The sequence below is a fragment of the Oxyura jamaicensis genome, chromosome 8 (genome assembly GCF_011077185.1).
Source record: "Oxyura jamaicensis isolate SHBP4307 breed ruddy duck chromosome 8, BPBGC_Ojam_1.0, whole genome shotgun sequence".
NCBI classification, from domain to species: Eukaryota; Metazoa; Chordata; class Aves; order Anseriformes; family Anatidae; genus Oxyura; species Oxyura jamaicensis.
Window position 1 is genome coordinate 30,818,178 of NC_048900.1, and position 18,644 is coordinate 30,836,821.

An 18,644-nucleotide genomic window follows, 5' to 3' on the forward strand; every position below is an offset into this window, starting at 1 on the left:
CAAGCAGATGAGCAGGCTGGAAGTTGTAAGCATCCAAACCACAAAATAGGAGCAATTTATTTTAGGGACTGAATTTCATAACTAGGAAGGAATTAATTGTAAAATATGTGTACAGTGTTTTGGGTTTTTAAGCTTTAATTTGAAGAGTAAAGGGAGTAATTACATAATACATTGTAAATAACTATCTACAGATATGATATAAACCAACCAAACATTCAAAATTGCTAAGGTAGAGGTTGTCAGTTTTGTCATTGAACAGGCAACAAGCATGTTTCAAAATACAGTTTTTGTATATTTACTATTATACAGGACTCCATAACCGTGGTTGCTAATGTCTTTCTGCTCTATTTTTTTTCTGAGGTTCATAACAATGCAGATATCTTTTGGAAGAAACAGGATATGTTTCACCTCCATGAAAGCTTTTCCCAGGCTGCTGCATTATGTAATGAAAGAGGACACCTGATAAAAAGGAGAGCTTTCAATGTCCTTCGTCTAAATTCTTTTCCCTAGTCTCATATATTTTCAGTGTATGAATTGAACTTCTGAAAGAAAACCTATGAATAAACCAAGTCACAGAACCTTAGAGGTACTGAAATTGAGAAGCAGAGAGTCTCTGGTCCAACTCCTTGCTGAAAACAGGGCTAGCTTTGATGCTAAATTAGGCCGCTCATCCTCTTGTGTATCTTCAGAGATGAAGTTTCCTCAGACTCTGGCCCACCCATTCTAGTACCATACCATTCATTACGGAGACTTTTTTCCTGTATTTAGTATGAATTTGCTGTGATATTACTTGCATTATGCCATACTCCAGACACCTGGCCTCACTGTTGTGCTAGGCTGGGGGAGCCCATGGCAGCTATACATGACTTCATTTTGTTGACAGTGAAGCCATTTCATGCATTACTTTTTATTGCTGTATTTATGCTTTTATTAGGGTAAAGGAAAAAAAGTCAGTTTAAATTACAGTGCTTTAGAAAATTTGTTTCGTTTATGCCTTAGATCGCCAGATAATGTCAAAAAAGGTTCTGCAAGGACGAATGTTTTTGATGACTTCATAAGTTTCTTTTGCTTCTTCTGAATTTCCTTCTCCAGTTAGATCTGTGTCTATTCTGTAAAGTTCATACCTATAAATGAGCCTCTTGGCAAAGGAGTAAGTAGGTATAAATAGCCTCTGAATAATTCTAGGTCAGTTATTAACAGGAGTATGAATCTTAGAAAAAATGACGGCCTACAAGAACATTCCAGTAGGGCTCACCAGGAGCAAGAAACCATTTGACTGGAGATGGAGTTGAAGAGTTTAGGTAACAGATTAAAAGATAAGGTTGTAAGCCGTAGTAGGATGTCATAATTCACCTGAAAAGTTCCTTTTATCCTATACTTCTCTGCCTCTCTGTTTTTATTCTCTAAGAACAGTAGCACGGACTGTTAGGATGTTGTTCATATTTCTGATACCATCTGTTTTCCTTGGTGGGAGGGAGAAACGGGATTCATTCCAAGCTGTTCCAAATGTTTTTTCCTCATTCAGGCTGAAATTCAGATGTTCATGTTCAGTTTCTAATGCGGTTCAGTGGCACTTACAGTACTGTACTCTGGGCAGTCTTGATCCATATGTCACTTGACCCAGCAAAGCTGTAATCACCTCTTTATAGAGATAAAAAGGTCTGTGGCAGTTGCTATGAGATCAAAGTACACCGGTTCATCAGTGAAGCTATCATTGCATCCCTTTGCTGGATTTGCAATTTACTCTTCCTTGTGTATTGACTAAATGCTTTCCTTCAGCCACATGTTCGGCTTTTGTTCCCATTCTCCACTACCTCTAGCTGTTCCTGCTTGTCTTCTCTCTAATCATCCTGACTGCTGGTGATTTTTCATGCATTTCCAGATTCTTTCATGTCCCTCTCCAAATACTCTTATTTTCTCCCGCATTAAAATAATGGACACTGTCCCGATCTTGTTCTTGCAGCCATCATCTTGCCTGTCCTCATTTTCAGATCAATGTATTTTTTCCGACAGGCAGCTGACACTGAGCGAAGTGATACCCTTTTTCTATGACTCCAGACTGAAGTTACATGCCTTCAAATCAGCGAACCTCTGGAGAGGCTGAGAAGCTGCCTCTAAAGCTTACTCCTGAAAAGTGCTCCCCAGTACTTTCTGCTGGCTTTTGCGATGTCTTCTGCAGAAGGGTTTTCTGCAAGTCCCTCTCTTGCATGACAACACGGTGTGAAACTGTCAAAACCAGCATAGCTGAGAGCTGGAAATAGTGGGCATACTGAAGGACCTGAAAGGTGGCAATTAGAGTTAAATGCTGTTCTTTATGTGCGTAGCCGCTCAAGCCATGAGCAGTAACGATTCTGTTGGTGGTGTCTCATAGTCCCAGGTCTCCTGGTAGCAGTTAAGAGATAACCTTCCTTAGCACTCAGTAGATGGAGCTAAATACCTAGATTGTTATGAAAATTATTTTAAGTCAAGTCCTGATAGGATGGTTTTTGTTTGTTTTGCTTTTTTTTAGGCTATGTAGGGAAATATATTTTTTTATTTTTTGGCATTATGAAAATCAAAGTAAAAATGTGTGTGATTGATCTTAGCAGAATCATCTCCAAGTTACAAGAGCTGATTACCTGTAGTAAATGCAGGATCTCTAATTTCTTTTCCTGATGTGCAGTGCTGTTCAGTGATCACCCAGAGCTAAGGACAAGTTCAGTGTATGGGTTGCTTATTTTTCATGTGGACGTCCATATCCATACAGCAGCCTTCCCATTGCCTTCCCTGAGTCACATAAAAATAAGCCATATAGAGACTGAAAAGCGATTAAGCATCTTTCGATTTGTGTGAATTACAAGCATGTTACAAATCTCTCAGTATAATTTAGCATTAAAGTCTTTCGGTGGGTCAGGCGATAGCAAAGAAAAAATGTCAAATGCAAAAGGACACTTGAGTAGGTATTGCGGACCGCGTCCTGCCGTGCTGTTCATGTGGAGAAAGTTATCAATACAGGATTTTCACAGTTACCAGTAGAAAGTTGCAGGAATAACTTAACTTGAAATAAACTGCGGAAATCATGAACTGCCTAGATTAAATTTATAAAACTTTCAAGATAATCCTTGATTCTTTTGCTTACGTTGTAAGAAGGACAAATAGGGTTTATTTGGTTTGATTATGGAAAAAGGCAAATCAAATACTCCATTGACGCAGTTCAGGAGAACTTGCTAAATCTCATAAAATGCAACTGCTTGAGTGGTGCATTCTGAAGCAGATTAAATGATATTATTGACTGCTTCTGTAGGAATTTAAAGGATTTATAATGTTCCTGAACATTTAAAAATGTGATTAGGAGTATATTTTAACATCTCTGCAAATAGTGGTATGAATATTATGGCATTGCCGTAATTCAGTCAGCTCTGGGCATATTTTTCAGTGCTGATTGGCGTTAACCTCGTACCAGCTTCAGTGCAGTTTCTGCCCTGGCTCGTAGCTGTCCAACTGATTTTAATAGCTGATACCTAGTACAGAAAACATGCCCATTAAAATACCATAGTGTTGCTAATTCAGTCAAGGACAACAAATTCTGTGTTTCACTTTTCTCTAGCTTAACACTACGTGCCTCTAGGCCATGTTTGTTCTCCTATTTTTTGTAGCCAGAGCAGATTGTACAATGGAAGTTGTATGGCTATTTATAAACTGCTGCCAAAAGGCCATCACTGTTTATATACAGCTAAGGCTTAGTTTAGCAGGTGGGTGGATGCTAAAGTTTTGCTTAGTGCTTTGTCCACATTTTTTTTTTTTTAATCTTATTTCAGGCTGTGAGAAATTAATTTGGACTTTTAGTATTCATTGTGCTTGCTCAGGGGAGGTATCTTAGCCCTTGAAGAACGTCTGCTAAACTAAATGAGCTGAGACAAGGAAAGACCTTATGTTTTGTAAGAATGAATAGTTAGCAATTTAATTATGACCACCAGACAAAAGTGTGAATAAGCAAGGGAAACACTAAGGAAAAACAAAACAAAACACAGCACCACAAAACAAAACAAAGAAAATCATTGTTGCTGCATGGAGAGAATGGGCCAAAGAGCTTGAATCTCCCAGTGCCGGTATATTCACACCACTAATTTCTGATGGAATCCGATGAACCCCTCCATTAAGAATCAAGCCTCTGTATTCCTTGGGTGGAACAGTTTGGCACAGTTCTGGCTGATGGTCCCAGTTTACAGTGAAAGCAATAAAATTCTCTTCAGAAAGTTATTGCTAAGATTGCATAATTGGGCATTAAAGTTCTGATTATACTTTACAAACTCCAGGACTTTGTTAAAAACCTGACATTCCAATGTACTGAATTTCAGTGTTTGACAGCTCAGCTGTGAGAATTTTTTAGAGAACATTTGTACCATAAGAACAGCATGTTAATTGACTAAAAAAAACTGGGACAGATTAATCATGGGAGGGAGCACTATACCTAAGAGAATGTAGTTCTAGAGCCCTCTGCTGATGAAAACCTTTAGAAATACATTTATTATTTTTTTCAAACGCCCTGTTTTGAATAGCCTGCATTATTTTTCCCATGGGTTTCCAACCACTAACCTGAGGAGGAATAAATTTGCACACTAAGGTGCTGAGCAGGAAGGGAGCCTACGGGACTAGCTTGCTCCAGACCCTGAACTTTCACATGGCAAAAGATGAGAGGAGGTGACTGCTGCTTGTTGTTAGCAGGGGTGTCTCCTGGCGTAGCATTAGCATGTGGATTTGGCAAGGATGTCTGATTCAACAGTGGGCGTGATGGTAATGGAAGCTGGGTATTCTGCAAAAAATAACCAGCAAATGGCTGGGTAAAACTGATTTATCTGTTGGAAGAGTAGAGAGAATAGACATAAGCCAGAAAATTAGCTAACAAAATGCAAGCAGACAGTCCATACCTGCCCCGAACGGCATTTTGCAGCCTGCCCTCCTGTTCTGCTGGGCTCCCCGAGCCCCCAGGCAGCAGTGGCCCCGCAGGCGGAGGCGGTGGTGTGGGGCAGGGTGGTGGCGTGGGTCCTGCCGGGGGCTGGAGCAGGAACGGCCCCACGCTGCCCAAAAAGAAGACATGGGTTTGATGTGGTGCGGGGTGCTTTTCTGAATTCAGTTCCAGATGATGGGGCAGTGGACAGTGGCAAAACATGTTTAAACAACAAACAGAGAAAACTGGAAAATGTGTTCCAGTGTCAAAAACTGGCCCGCCCGAAAAAAATGAGAGAGTGCCAGCCACGGCTGTCCTTAGGAAAGAGAAAGCAAATTGTAAGAAAACTTTTACCACAAATGATTAATTCCAATTACTTGCGGTGTCTTTTCCTAGTCTTAAATATTCTTCGTGTGTGATCAATGAACTGTGATACTTACTCATGAAATATCAGTAAATAAGTTTGCTCGTTTGCCATGGCGTCATTAACTTTGTCCAAGAGTCATATACCATTTTTGCATCCGTCTGCATCTTCTTTTCTCTTGTGGTGTTTGTTGTTATGCCTTCCTTTAGGGTAGCTTCCCAAGATTCCTTCCTGCCACAGAATTTGAACCTTGCAAGATTTTAATGAGAAATCAGTATGGTTGGGCAGAATGAAAATGCTCTGCAGAGATGCTTCCTGTGTATGCATTCATCTAAAAGAGTCCTAGTTCTGTAATTACGTAATATCGTATAGTCCTTACAGAAATAAAAGGAACTTTTTCTAGTACAAATATATTTTAAGCTCTGAAGATGAAATAAGCAATCCCAAGTTCTGGAGGCTTTTAATCGAGGGTGTTTGTGCTTAGTACATCACTGCTCAAGGGTAATGATGGGACTAATTGGTGTTGAGGGTTCAGATTTAATTACTTGATTCTCCCTAAAAATATGCAAGAGGGAATTGTGGCAGCAACTATATGCATCGAAATACAAAGGAGATGTACTCAGGTGTTCGTAGGTAGTGAAGTATTTGTAAAAATGAATGCCTGTTTAGATGACAAATTGCATTCTTGTATTTGAGTAACCAACTTTCACGGGTAGTTTTGGGATTGCACTTGTGCTGGCATTTTGGTATACGGGCTATTGCGTTTTGTTAATCCAATTTCTGAACATACATGTAGGCATATTACAGCATTAGTGGATATGGTGAAAGAAATGGGGAGCAATGAAAAAAAATTTAATCTGTAGCTGGGAAGGGGGATAGAATGATGAAAGAAAGAGGAACTGATGGCAGTGATGGATTTTTTTTTATTATTATTATTATTTTCAAAATAAAAGGTCTGTAGAGAGAAGGGGGAGAGTAAGCAGAGGATGAGGTTTTAGTTGCATATGACCAGTGGTAGAAAGGAATGTGGGAAACTGTCTCAAGGTGGAGTTTCAGTGATGGAGAAGGCTGGCAAAAAAAAAAAAAAAAAAAAAAAAACACCTCTTGCACTTTTTATGGTTGTCAATATTCTATTTTCAAAAACCTTTTGCTTTCTGAAAAAAAAAGTTTGTAGAGACATGTTGGACATGTTGAACATTTACTATGGTGAGCGAGCGACATATTTTCTGGGCAGTTTGCTACATGTTTTTCAAATGTAACTGTGGTTTGGACATGTCAAAAATCAGCCTAATCTCCTTCTATTTTGGACTTTGGTAATATCTGCTGCAATGTGATTGTATCTTACACATGCTGAGCGAGGCAGCAGCGAGAGGGAAGAGAGACAGCCCTTGTCCCAGCACACCTCTGCCGGGGCTCTTTCAGGAGATGAGCTTTCGTTGTGAGTCATAGTTGTCCCTGTTAATTAAAACTTTCTTTTTCTAGCTGCAGTTTGGAGTTGCACATTATTATCTCTGGAACTTTCATTCCGCAAGCTCAGCAAAACGAATACAGTTTTCCTGTAGTAAGCTCCTGCTAAGCTGATTAATATGTCACGAATAATGCAGACAGATTGTGATGTAAAGCGCTGGAAAGTAATTGGGTATTCTGTACGATCCCTTTCCTCTATGAGGAAGAAAACCAGACTTAATGAAAGTCATATTTAAATAGCAATTTGTTTAGTTAATGCATTTAGCAGGTAAATTATGTTTTCTATACTATTACTTCGGATAGCAGCTCTGGCCTTCGTATTGGCAGCAAACCATAAGGCAAGAAATAAAGCATATTTCATAATAAATTACATACCAGATCATCTTTTAAACTCAAGGATTACTTCAAGTAAAAGCAGAAATAAATCAAAGATCTAAGCTTAAATGTAAATTTCCCAGATTCCAGAAAGCACACTTTATAAATAAGGTTATTTCTCTTCTTAGCTTGCTGGCATTCTCTCCTGCTTAAGCATCTGCACAGTGGGCCATCAAACTGTTTTTAGTTCCTTGAAATTTAAAGTGTAATTTTTAATGTTCAACGTTTGCTACTGGTATGCAATGAATTGTTGAAATTCTGACAGTTCTTGTTTAATAGCAAACTGAACAAAACTGGAATTTTCCATAAGGTTATGCAAAAACTGTTCTTAGGGAGAATGGGATACACTTTTGAAAAGTAAAAAAAATAAAATAAAATAATAAAAAATTGTTTGCTTTCACTAAACTGTCTCTTCTAGGTGTCATCAGTGCCTAAGCTTAAGTGCATCCATAAACATTTCCTCAGAAAATCTTGGAATTTCAAGGCAAGACCAATAGTAAACTTTCATTGATATCAATGAAATCAATCTTTGTAGAAAAGGTAAAGATTTGATCCTTTGTCACAGAGGGTTAAAGTTCTGGTTATTCAAACATTATTCATTGAAATTTTGCTAAATTAATTTTGCCTAGTATTTTACTTTTCTTTTTTTGAAAAACTCCCAGATCTCATGGTGGTCACTCAGAAATGAGGTCCCAGACCTCGAAAGTCTCCCTGCTTTGACTCTCGAACACGCTGTGACCTCCAGCCTTCAGGGCCAGTGCAGACACACTCGGTCTTGTGCGAGCACCTTCGAGACGTGCGTGGGTCTCCTCTGCGGGGGCGTCTGGAGGGCGCTGCGCCCGTCCTCACGCGAGGCTGGGAAGGAGCGGGGTGCCTACTGGGTGCCACTGGGGAACCCCAGCATGAATTTTGGATGTAACTCCGAGTTTCATACGAGACAGAGCGCAGATGTCTTACAGGTCTTTTCCATCCCAGATGGTTCTGTGATTCTGTGATGTGCACATAACAGAAGGGTGAGCCGCAGAGTTAAACACTAAAAGCTGGATGAAGAGGGCACAGCTTGTACACGCAGATATAATATTTCTGCAGTTTTTAAGAGATCTAAATTATTCATAGTGCTGTTTTTATAAATGAAAAGTTGTACTGCAAATTAAGAGGACTCTGAGTGCTTTGAAGTTCCCTAATTATTTCAATGATTTGGATTGGAAATGGACACAATGTAAATCTCCTAAACAGTGCAAGTAATTAATTAAAGGAGGGAAGACAAAAATGAATGTCTAGCCAGTGCTACAGGAATATCAGTGAGGAAAGGCTGAAGGAAAAGTAAGGATTTATTTTTTTTTAAATTCCAACCATATGCTCAGCTTTGTTCCATTTTCATATTCCTAGTCCCTATTATCAAATCTCCTTCAGCAGGGAATATATAGCATGAAATTCTGACCTGTATGAATGGGAAAACTCCCAATGTCCCCCTTGGGGTCAGAGGTGCACCTTCCGTACGGTCTGTGCCATCAGCAGCTGTAGAATCCGAAATCAGGCTAAACGCCTCTGTTTAGCAGAACAACTGCTTTATGGGATTTGAAGAGAAAAGCGGTACTACCATCCGCAAGGCGTGGTTGAAAGGAGGGAATGGCACCAGGAAAAGAAATAGCGGCTGAGGAGTTTGGGCTTCAGCCTCCCCTTGTGATCAGGCAGCTGTGCTGTCAGGGTTTATTTAAGCTGGCACTGTGAAGGTGAGGGGTGCAGGGGTGGTCCGTAATGGGTGGCCCCCGGGGGCTTGGCTCCCTGCCTCGGGTAGCCCAGGTGGGATGGGGAGAGGGGGCTGGCTCCCTGGGTATCGCAAGGAATTGTGCTCCGCTTCCATCTCCTCTGGCGGTGGTGACTTCTTGGAGAGCTAGAAGGGGGTGATGGAGACTGGGCCTGGTACGGAGGTCGACGTATTTGTGATTTCTGAGCTTGACAGTGTAACGCACTGCAGAGAACCAACATATTAGCATATTAATGTTGTTGATTATGCTGATAATAAGGGAAAGAAAAGAAACAAAAATCATCACTTATCTGTGATGTATGACAAAGAATGCAGTGAAGCGAATTGTCTGCTGTTTGAATATAATTAATATTTTCTGAACCCACTGGCAAATGTTACCATTATTACTCATTTCAGCCCTGTAATGCTCTCATTCACACTTCTGTGTTCTTTATTCTTGGGATCTCTCGGTAACTTTCCAGCACTACCAGATTACTTATACTCTCCAATTTCTTTCAGAGTTTTCTGAATGAAAATTCAACAGCAGAGATCATTTTATGTTGATACCTTGTCAGGTAATGTGGGCTGGCCCTACAGTCCTTATTATCCGATGTTTCTCTTTCTGAACGTGGACTCAGATCACAGACCATGGCAGGGCACTGGGAACTGAGACCTCCCTGAGAAAAGACGTACATGAAGGGAGTGTTATATCAAACACCTGTTTGGAAGTAAGATAAATTAATCCCTAATATATATTGGAAAACTGGTTTACGCAACCAGGTATAGAGGCAGGTTCTGGAATTCTTTACAGTAACACTTCACTACCTCTTTTTTCAGAAATCTACTTGACACTTTTGAAAAAGGTATCAGAGAACTATTGTTAGCTTCTAAAAATTAAAATTGCCTTCAATGCTTTAAAATTATTATTCTTAATGAAGACGTTGAAGAGCTTGAAGAACCTGCATGCGTGGGGCACATGTCCTGCAGCAGGTGTGCTGGGGAACGTGCTCTAGATGAGCTGCTTTAAGGCAGGGGGAAGAGAATCGGTGCTGGCTGACATAAGGCAAACTTTCTATGAATCCCACAGCTTTTTAAAATTGTCTTACCGGTGCTTTCTAACCTGTTTTGTTTACCAGTGTTTTCTACCGTGCTTTGTTTTTTCAGCATGCGTATAAATTTGAAGTTTTGTAGGTCCAAGATGATGAAGAGAGCTAGTTTTATAATTGCAGTCAAATCTTTCAAATACTCAATTTGTGAATTCTTGGCTTAAATGGACCATTAACAAGAAATCTAGTGGCTTCCAAAGGCAATTTGAAACTAGTTTTCATGTTACAAGTCTTTCAAATTGCTTGTCCAGTAATTGCCACTTGCAAGGTTTTTTAATGCTGTTAATGGTGAAATAAAACATATTGAAGATACAATTTTGCACCTTTTAGGTTAAAACTAAACCAACTAGGTAAGAATATGTTCAGAGAAATTACTTCTATTTTTTTATTTTATTTTTTTAAGTGAATTTTGAATTGCTTTTTGAGCAAAAAAAGGAAAATGGCTACATCTGAAGGAATGTAGGCCCACTGTAGCAGGAAAGGTTTCTGAGATGAAGAACAAAATTCTTTTATATTTTATCTTGCGAAAAACCTGTTCTCTCTCCTACTCTTTCAAGACAACTGCAGTTTGTTGAGGTAGTTTGTTCCATCTTTAAATCAAAGTTTTGGGAGCCATACAACAATTTTCTTTGTTTAGATAGGTAAGGAGAACTTCTCTCATGATTACCAAGAAACAGGGATTAGTGGGTTTACTGCACAAAAGATCCATCAATTAATAAGAGATTAGATTTTATTCTAATTAATTTCCATAAAACTACAATTTTCCTTAGATTAGGAATTTGCTTTATAAGAGAATAAAATGAAGATAATGATAATGAGGTGCTTGCATAAGCTGATAAATAGCAGTTTATACTTATGCTTCTTTCATAGTTTCTTTAATCTAATTCTAGAAAGGATGTACTTTTAAAAAAGTTTTTAGAAAATAGGCCATAACATTTTTAAGCTTTTGTGGGGGAAAAATGTTTTTGCTTTTCATTTTGTTATTCTGAATTTTTGAGTAATTGTCCATTATGTTATGTAATGAATGCAGTGGTTTAGAATTATTTATTAGTTAAGAAGATAATGAATTTCCTTAAGCAGAATTCCAAATAAATAAAAATAAAAGATGTACATGTTATTCTAGTTCTTCTGCATTTTAAAAAATCTACCTGCTTGCACTGCCTTTGCAGAGCAAAGACTTCATAACCCTCCAAGTTGCGGAGGGTATCTACGTGTGGTCTGTTGAATATTGTTGAAAATTTAGTTTTCTTACGTGTGCGACTGAATAGACAGCCTCATCCCTGAAATTTCTTGACTTTTGACTGTGATATAAATCTTTGATATTGTATAGTGCTTAATATACAGCATGTGACTCATGCTGAGCAATGACCTCTAATGCTCAGCTATTGAGAATCGCATTTTGTTCACTGGTTTAAATGGGGATAAGTACTAAGCAGTAGTATTTCTATAAGGAATTAGGAAGACTTTCTTTATCACTCACAGGCATTAAGGAATTTTATGAAGCAGCAGCGTGTATGGTGGCAACCTCCCCAAACCAGGAGTTTGGTTTCCTGTTGACTCTTCTTGACTTGGGTTGGGTTCCCAAAGACCTTAATTAGCAATCCTCTTGTAGTAATTGGAACAAAAGAAAAGCTTTGTGAAAATTATGAAGAACTAAAATGTAGGTAAGAAAAGTAAAATTACCAAAGCTGGAATTAGTCTGGGGTAGAAATTAATAATACTGGAATTTATGAAGGGTTTAAAAGCCATTAGTCCACAGGGCATGAAATTTTACTTCTTTCATGTGTATTACAGGTCTGGTAATTCTATACTGATGCTTTCTGAAATGATTGCAAAGAACTGTGTGAAAGGGACTTCCCCAGCGGAATTTTAACAGGGTTTTCCAGCATAGTTGTTTGTTTTAATTACAGAGGGTATATAAACTATGGACACATGCAAAATCACTTCTCACCAAAATATATAAAATTTCATGATTTCCTATGGTCATTCTTCTAGAAAGTGTTCTATAAGCACAGGTATCATTAGTAAAGTTACTTCACACTAATTTTTGCTGCAAATTCTTAGCGATGCAACATAATTCTGGTTCAAGTACCTTCCTTATTCTGGTATTGATCTTTTCTTAAATAGAGATTGCTGATCTATCCAAATAACATTGTTTGTTTGTTTTCTGAAGATGACAGTTCCAATAGATAACCAAATAATCTCAACAAATTACTTTGACATAAAAACCATGTCTTATCCTAGCCTTTGAGGAAGACAATGTAATTAAGTCACTTTTGTTTATCCTTTGCATTTTTTTTCTAATTTTTTAAAAACAATTTTCTATCGAGTATGAAATTACAGAGAATTTTATGGACTATAATAATAGAAGTACTTTTGTTTGTGTAAGCAAAAAAAAAACAAAACACCAACAACAAACATATTTAAAAAAATGTTTTTGCTGTTGTAATTGCTATTCTTAGTACAGTTCTATCACTTCATCACTATTTGTACATTTTCTGGCTGTTCCATTACACTGTTATTGTTCTGGGTTTCTGTTAAAATGGAATGTGAGGTTTGTTTTATGCGTTTGCCTGCAGTAGAGGAGAATAATGCAAAGCTAAGTGCTTTGTAATGCCTATGGGAAGAATGTTTTTCTGAATAGTTTTTGAAGTACATGTCAGTGTTCAATTGTTCATTATCTTCAAATGCCTTGAAAAGCTACAAATAATTTGATATTCCAAGGGCATCTATTTGTATTGTGTCATGGTCTGAAATCTGCAGTTGCAAATGCTGCTTCCTATGCTTGAATACAAAGAGGCTGCGCAGCTTGATAGCTAATTTCATTTTTCTTGTGAATGACTTATTCTGTGGCCAATGCTTTTACAATTTTCATCTGTTTTGATCTTGTACACTCAAGTGAGCCGTTTGGGATGATTCCTGGAACTGAAGACACGGTGCTAATTGGTGTCAGTGGTCGTGCTGCACACCCTCTCTGGCCTGGCATGGATGCTGGCCATACTGGCAAGGTGGAGAAGGTGGCAGGCTGCCAGGCCTCTGCGCTGCCTTCCCTGTGGCCGTGACATCTGCCTGGAGCACAGAAATTGGCGAAACCCCTGATCTGAGAGGGAACTGGGGTAGAGGGACAAGGGAGAGGGCAGGCACAGCATGGGTGCCACCACTTGTGTGCAGTGTCCGTGCTGCCTCTCCCTCCTGGGAGCACTTCTGGGGTGGTGGGCTTCCTCCTCCACGACTGGGTCTGGAGCAGGGATCTGGGACTTTTCCTTCCCTGTGTGTTTGAAATCACCCAACAGATTTGAAGCTGAAGAGGAAAATTAGGGAGAATACTAAAATAATCATTTCTTTATCACAGGAAATTATAAGTGCCAACCAAGAAACAGGATGTGCATGAAATGTGATGGGGACCCAGTGTTCCTGGTGTGAGAAATTTAAATGAGGAATGTTTACAATTGAAGTTCACAGATAAAGTAAATTTGAGTGCCATGTCACATCCCAAAGTTTTCACTGGGGTGGTGTTTGTGTTCTGCAGTGCACTACCCCACTGCTAGAACTCAAAATTTTAAGATGTTGTCATTTATTAGCTTGAAAATGAATTGCTTCTTTTTCTATTCCTGTGTCTTCTACTTTTATATTTTCAGAAGTTTATGTATACTTTATTATGAAAATGTTTTCATTGCATCAGCTTACTGTAATTAAGCTAAGTTTTATGTTATACAAGCAAACTTGGCATCGGGTCAAGCTAAATTACAAAATTACCTTTTTCTCTGTGTTAGGCTTTACCCTAAAGCCAAAATCAGCCAACAGAAATGTGTTGGCACTGTCCAGTGAATAACCAGCTGCACTCTGATTTCACTGCTGTTCTTCCAGCATCTTGGTCTCCTTGAGAACATGAAAAAACAGTATTTTTTCTGGCAGTATTTGTATGCCTATCTCCTTGGGGTTGCTAGAGGCAGATTAAGAGCTAATAAAATTTAAACAAGGAAATACAATATTTGAGTGTTTTACTTACCTTTGAAATAACAATGTATTACATGATATAAAATTCCTGGAGAACCACAAAAGGGGCATTATCTGACCAATGCATTTTTTGTTTTATGTTACATTTCATACAAATAATGGTTTAAGCAACAAGATGAAGTATCTATACTTACTCATATGAAGTATCTATACTTACTCATATGCAAATACAGCTCAGCTCAGTAAACAGGGAGTAGTCCAGGATCAGAAACGACTCGTTTCCCTTCAGTTATACTTACATGAAACTGGTTCTCTTGCATTTGAGGAGCTGCTGTTTCTTGTAATTGATGAGAAGACAAGGGAGAGCACAAATTGACACTACGTGCTATAATTTGTGCTGTTTTAGCAAGAAATGTTGCATGACTGTATTGTTTGTCTCTACGGATTTTTTGCATGAATACGTGGTTGCTTTTTCACCAGCATCCCATGAAAGAGGATCCCAATGAGCTTTGCTTTGCTTGGACTGCTTTTGTACATTCTTTTCATAAATGTAACTCAAAACCTTGTAAGTGGTTTGAAAAATAGGAGATGAGGGTTTAGCCCTTCTTGGCTCTATGGTGATGTTTCAGAACAGCCTGATTTATTTATAATCTGGTTAACATTACATCTCAAACAGATATTGACATTTTTAGAAGTTGAGACTCCTTGATGTGTATAAAATTTACTTATTCAGTGTTCTCTCCGTTCAAAAGTAGTTGTAATATTTTGCTGAAAAATGATAAGATGAAACTTACTCATAAGAATTAGATGTGCTTGTACAAATTGTGTGTGCAAGGAAAATCTGCAGAACTGACATCTAGATTTGAAGTTAGGGAACAGACTGTGGTGAAATATTCTGCTGCAGAAAAATTAATGGGATTTCTGCTAAGTCACTTCCCTGAGTTTCCACAGGCTAAGTTCGCAGGAGAGAAGCAGGAATGACAGGAAAACAAACTGTTGGCTTTCTGTTATTGTAGTTTCGTAACCAATTAAGTTTCTGCATTCTTTTATTTATTTGTATGGTCAAAAAGACAAGGAATATACTCCACCAATAACTGTGGAAAGCCAAGGAATTCTGTTGATTCCAGAGAAATGAGGTACAGTTGTGCATTTGTCACGGAGAATCAGAACCCAAACGACTATGACTGATTCACTTCACCGACTCACAGTCAAACTGAGCAAGGGATCAAAACACAGAGTGTGAAAGATGTCACTTTGTACTCTGTCTGGTGACTGTGTTCATACATGTAGCATTTACACAGCTAATTTTCATCCTTTCATTCCTTTTCATTAAGGAAAGGAAGAATTGTGGATGATGTTGGCATGTTTTCTTCTATCCCAGTGTAGGGGAACAGCCATTATACTGAGATTGCTTCTTGTGGTTGCACTGGCAAATCTCACTTTCCTGTGTTTTGTAGAAAAGTAGATTAAGACATGCAACTTACAGATACCCCTCAGAAAAAATAATTAAATAGACTGTGATCTTGATAATTCTAAAGAGGGAGTTCCAAACATGTTGATAATTTCAGAAAACTTTTTTTCCCCTTTCTTTTCAGTGCCCTGTTTGGAGATGACAACCAAAAGGAAAATTATTGGCCGCTTGGTGCCATGCCGGTGTTTTCGCGGTGAAGAGGAGATTGTCTCAGTGTTGGATTACTCTCACTGTGGCCTACAGCAGGTGCCAAAGGAGGTTTTTAACTTTGAGCGGACGTTAGAAGAGCTTTATCTAGATGCCAATCAAATTGAAGAGCTACCCAAGGTAATCCATGTTCTTCCTGTAATAGAGATGTTAAAATTTATGTTCTTAAATGTATATTCAACATGTGTTTCAACTCTGAAATAGTTCTCGTTCATGGACTGATCACCTGCTTGCCATGGGCAGAGTCAGGGCTATTAACTCTAGAGATTCAGTCACATTTTTACATTTTTTCTGCCCTCTCTGAAGAGCCCAAACCACTGAGACACCATTCTTGCAGATGATGCTGCCATGGAGAGGAGCAGAGCCGCCTGCTTCTCCTTGCTTCATGAAATAAGAACAGGTGGCAGCCAATGAAGTTTTACACTGGGAAACTGACAGTCATTTAGAAGAGTTTCTCACACAACAAATAATATGACATTTGGTACCTGGGGAGACCAAGAGTACACTAATATATGGGGCAGATGGTCTCACATCTGGATCATCAGTAGTGCTGCTTTTAAAAGCAAACTCTTTGTCAGGATAAGGTGTTTATCCTTGTGGGAGAAAGGCTAGCACTTTCTGACTAATATTTTTGTAACTGCAAATGACGTCCTGCAATGAGGTTAGCTCAGTTATCCTTTTTGTGTAGAACTTCTCTTACAGAATCTTTGAATTTTGTCTTCTATTGATTAATATTTAATGTAAGGAATTAAAAGTTAGTGTAACTTAAGTGTTCTGGAAACAAAAGAAGGCAAGGTAGTGGAAAAACCAATTAATAGTAGGTGCTAGCTACATAATGAAGCATGAAGTAATGTAATCCATTCCTTAATTGAATTTTTCTCAATAATAATGAAAGATGCTTACAAGTCTTTTAATTAAACATTGTTCCACTGTAATCCATTCTTCATCATCTCCCAACGTTTCTTACTTACACTGCACAGATATTTTATATAAATTCTATTTACAAATGTAGAAAACGTTCTTTTTCCATTACATGGAGTTTCTGTATTCAGATATGATAGTTCATTACTGAAGATTACTCAGTCAGTCAAGAAATTATTTAAAGATGATAAGGCAGGGTAGCTACAATCTTCAGCTGTCACAGAAGAATGATATGGAGAACTGCCTTATCTCTCCTCCTAGAAAAGACAGCAGAGAAACAGATACTTTTTTCTGCCCCCATAAATATAAAATGGTTGTGGTTGAGACTTTTTCACTGTTAATGAATACCTTCAGGACTATTTTTCTTTTAATAAAAACAAATGGTTAATCTTGTATATTTAAATTATGCTACCAAAGAATCATACCAAAGAATATTTAGAGCCTCTAATTTAGCCAGGGATTTTTGATATATTTGTCTTGGGCTTTTTGAAAATGTGCATCACCACGGTATTTAAATAAAATTGCAGTGCGGAATGCAAGACAAATATAACAGGACATATAAAAAGAGCAACATGCTGTAATTGTATATGAATAAACTGAGGCCAAAGGTAAAGGGTCCAAAATCATGAAACTGGATTGAAGGTGGTAGTGTCAATCAGAGCTGAAATGTGCATGCTAATGAAACCTTTACATTGCATCATCTATTCTGTATGTGTTATTTGTGAAAGAAAACAACAGATAAATACATCCTTTGGAGAGATTTAAATGAATAGGACTCTATTTTTGCACCTCTTTTATTCTTTTATTTATTTTTAAATAATAACTTGAAGCAAATACCAGGTATTGAAAAAAAACCTTTTGATCATTCTGGAGCTTGGGTAAATACATAATTAACAGTCTTGGTCTTGTATAAATATTAGAAGATAAATGGGAGCATTTGTTTGCTTGCTTAATACCATTCACAATTTTTGTCTTAAGCCTTTATTAATCATTACCATAAATTAAACACTCAAAATAATTTCTTTCTCCAATTTTGTGCTTCAAATAGTTTTTGCTATGTACTTAAGCTCTTTCCACTGCTTAATTAATATTCTAGGTGACAAAATACATTTCTTTTTCTTAAAATGGCTCTGTATTACCTAACATTAATTTTTGTATTATATGTTGTGATCTGCTGTAGCAGGACTTTCCTCTCCCTGTAAACATAAATTCAAAAAACTGCTTCCAGGGAAAATTTGTTTTGTCAGTGTTTTGTTATTTACCAAATGTTACATACCTCTGAAGTTACTCACAGCATACTTTTCAAGTTTTCTCTCATCAGAACACTTAATCTTGTTTAAAAGTTTCTTGAAATAAGCACAGGTAAAAACTCTATTAAATCATTATATACCTTAGTTTACTTTCACTGTTACCTGATACTCTAGAAACCAATAAAAAACAATAAATTATTTAGTATTAAACTCATGTATCAAAATAATTCTGCCTATTGTTTTTTTGAAATTTTACCTTGTATTTTGTGCATAATAATTATGGCTTTTTTTTTTTCTGTCCACTAGAACTGGATTTCTAGCTCCTCCCCTCCCCACCCCCCCTTTTTTTTCTTTTCATGATTTATAGTATTTTTAATCTCTATTTTCCCCTAAACCTAGCCAAGACTTTTATTTTACTTGACTTTGACTTCATTGTCATGAGCTGCTGCTGCAAGTATGTCCATATTTGCATGAGTCAAATGAATCAACGACTAATAAAAAAAAGAAAAGTGATTTTGATGCAGGTGGAGTCACTGGCAATCAGTATACAGAAAAGCACGAATGAGATTAAAATTTTTCCCTGCAGCTTTTCCCTATAAATATAAAGCAAAATCTATACTAACATTTAATGGACACAATTAATGTAATTAAAATAAATGTAATGTGTTGGTAAAATAGGTATTAGTAATGCTGAATATGCTACTGAAGTTAGAGGCTACAACTTAATGCTTAATTGTCTCACTGAGAACTTGAGATATGCAGGGTAATAGCCCACTGTTGTAACTCAAATCATAGCAGTGTTAACACTGCTTGGTTTCCAGTCTAAAAGGAATAAAAAGTAGAACATGGGCA

The 18,644-nt window shown here is 37.7% G+C and overlaps 1 protein-coding gene across 13 annotated transcripts in view; it reads left to right on the forward strand.

Annotated features, from left to right (window-relative positions):
- LRRC7 (leucine rich repeat containing 7) overlaps positions 1–18,644 on the forward strand; it is a 171,653-nt gene that overhangs the window by 63,458 nt on the left and 89,551 nt on the right. For all 13 annotated transcript variants that reach the window (XR_004752715.1, XM_035332661.1, XM_035332657.1 and 10 more), the window contains exon 3: positions 15,539–15,741. Coding sequence is in view for 12 of the 13 variants with exons in the window: in XM_035332661.1 (XP_035188552.1) it covers positions 15,539–15,741 (203 nt within the window). In the remaining variant the exon portion in view is untranslated. The remainder of the gene's footprint in view (positions 1–15,538; positions 15,742–18,644) is intronic.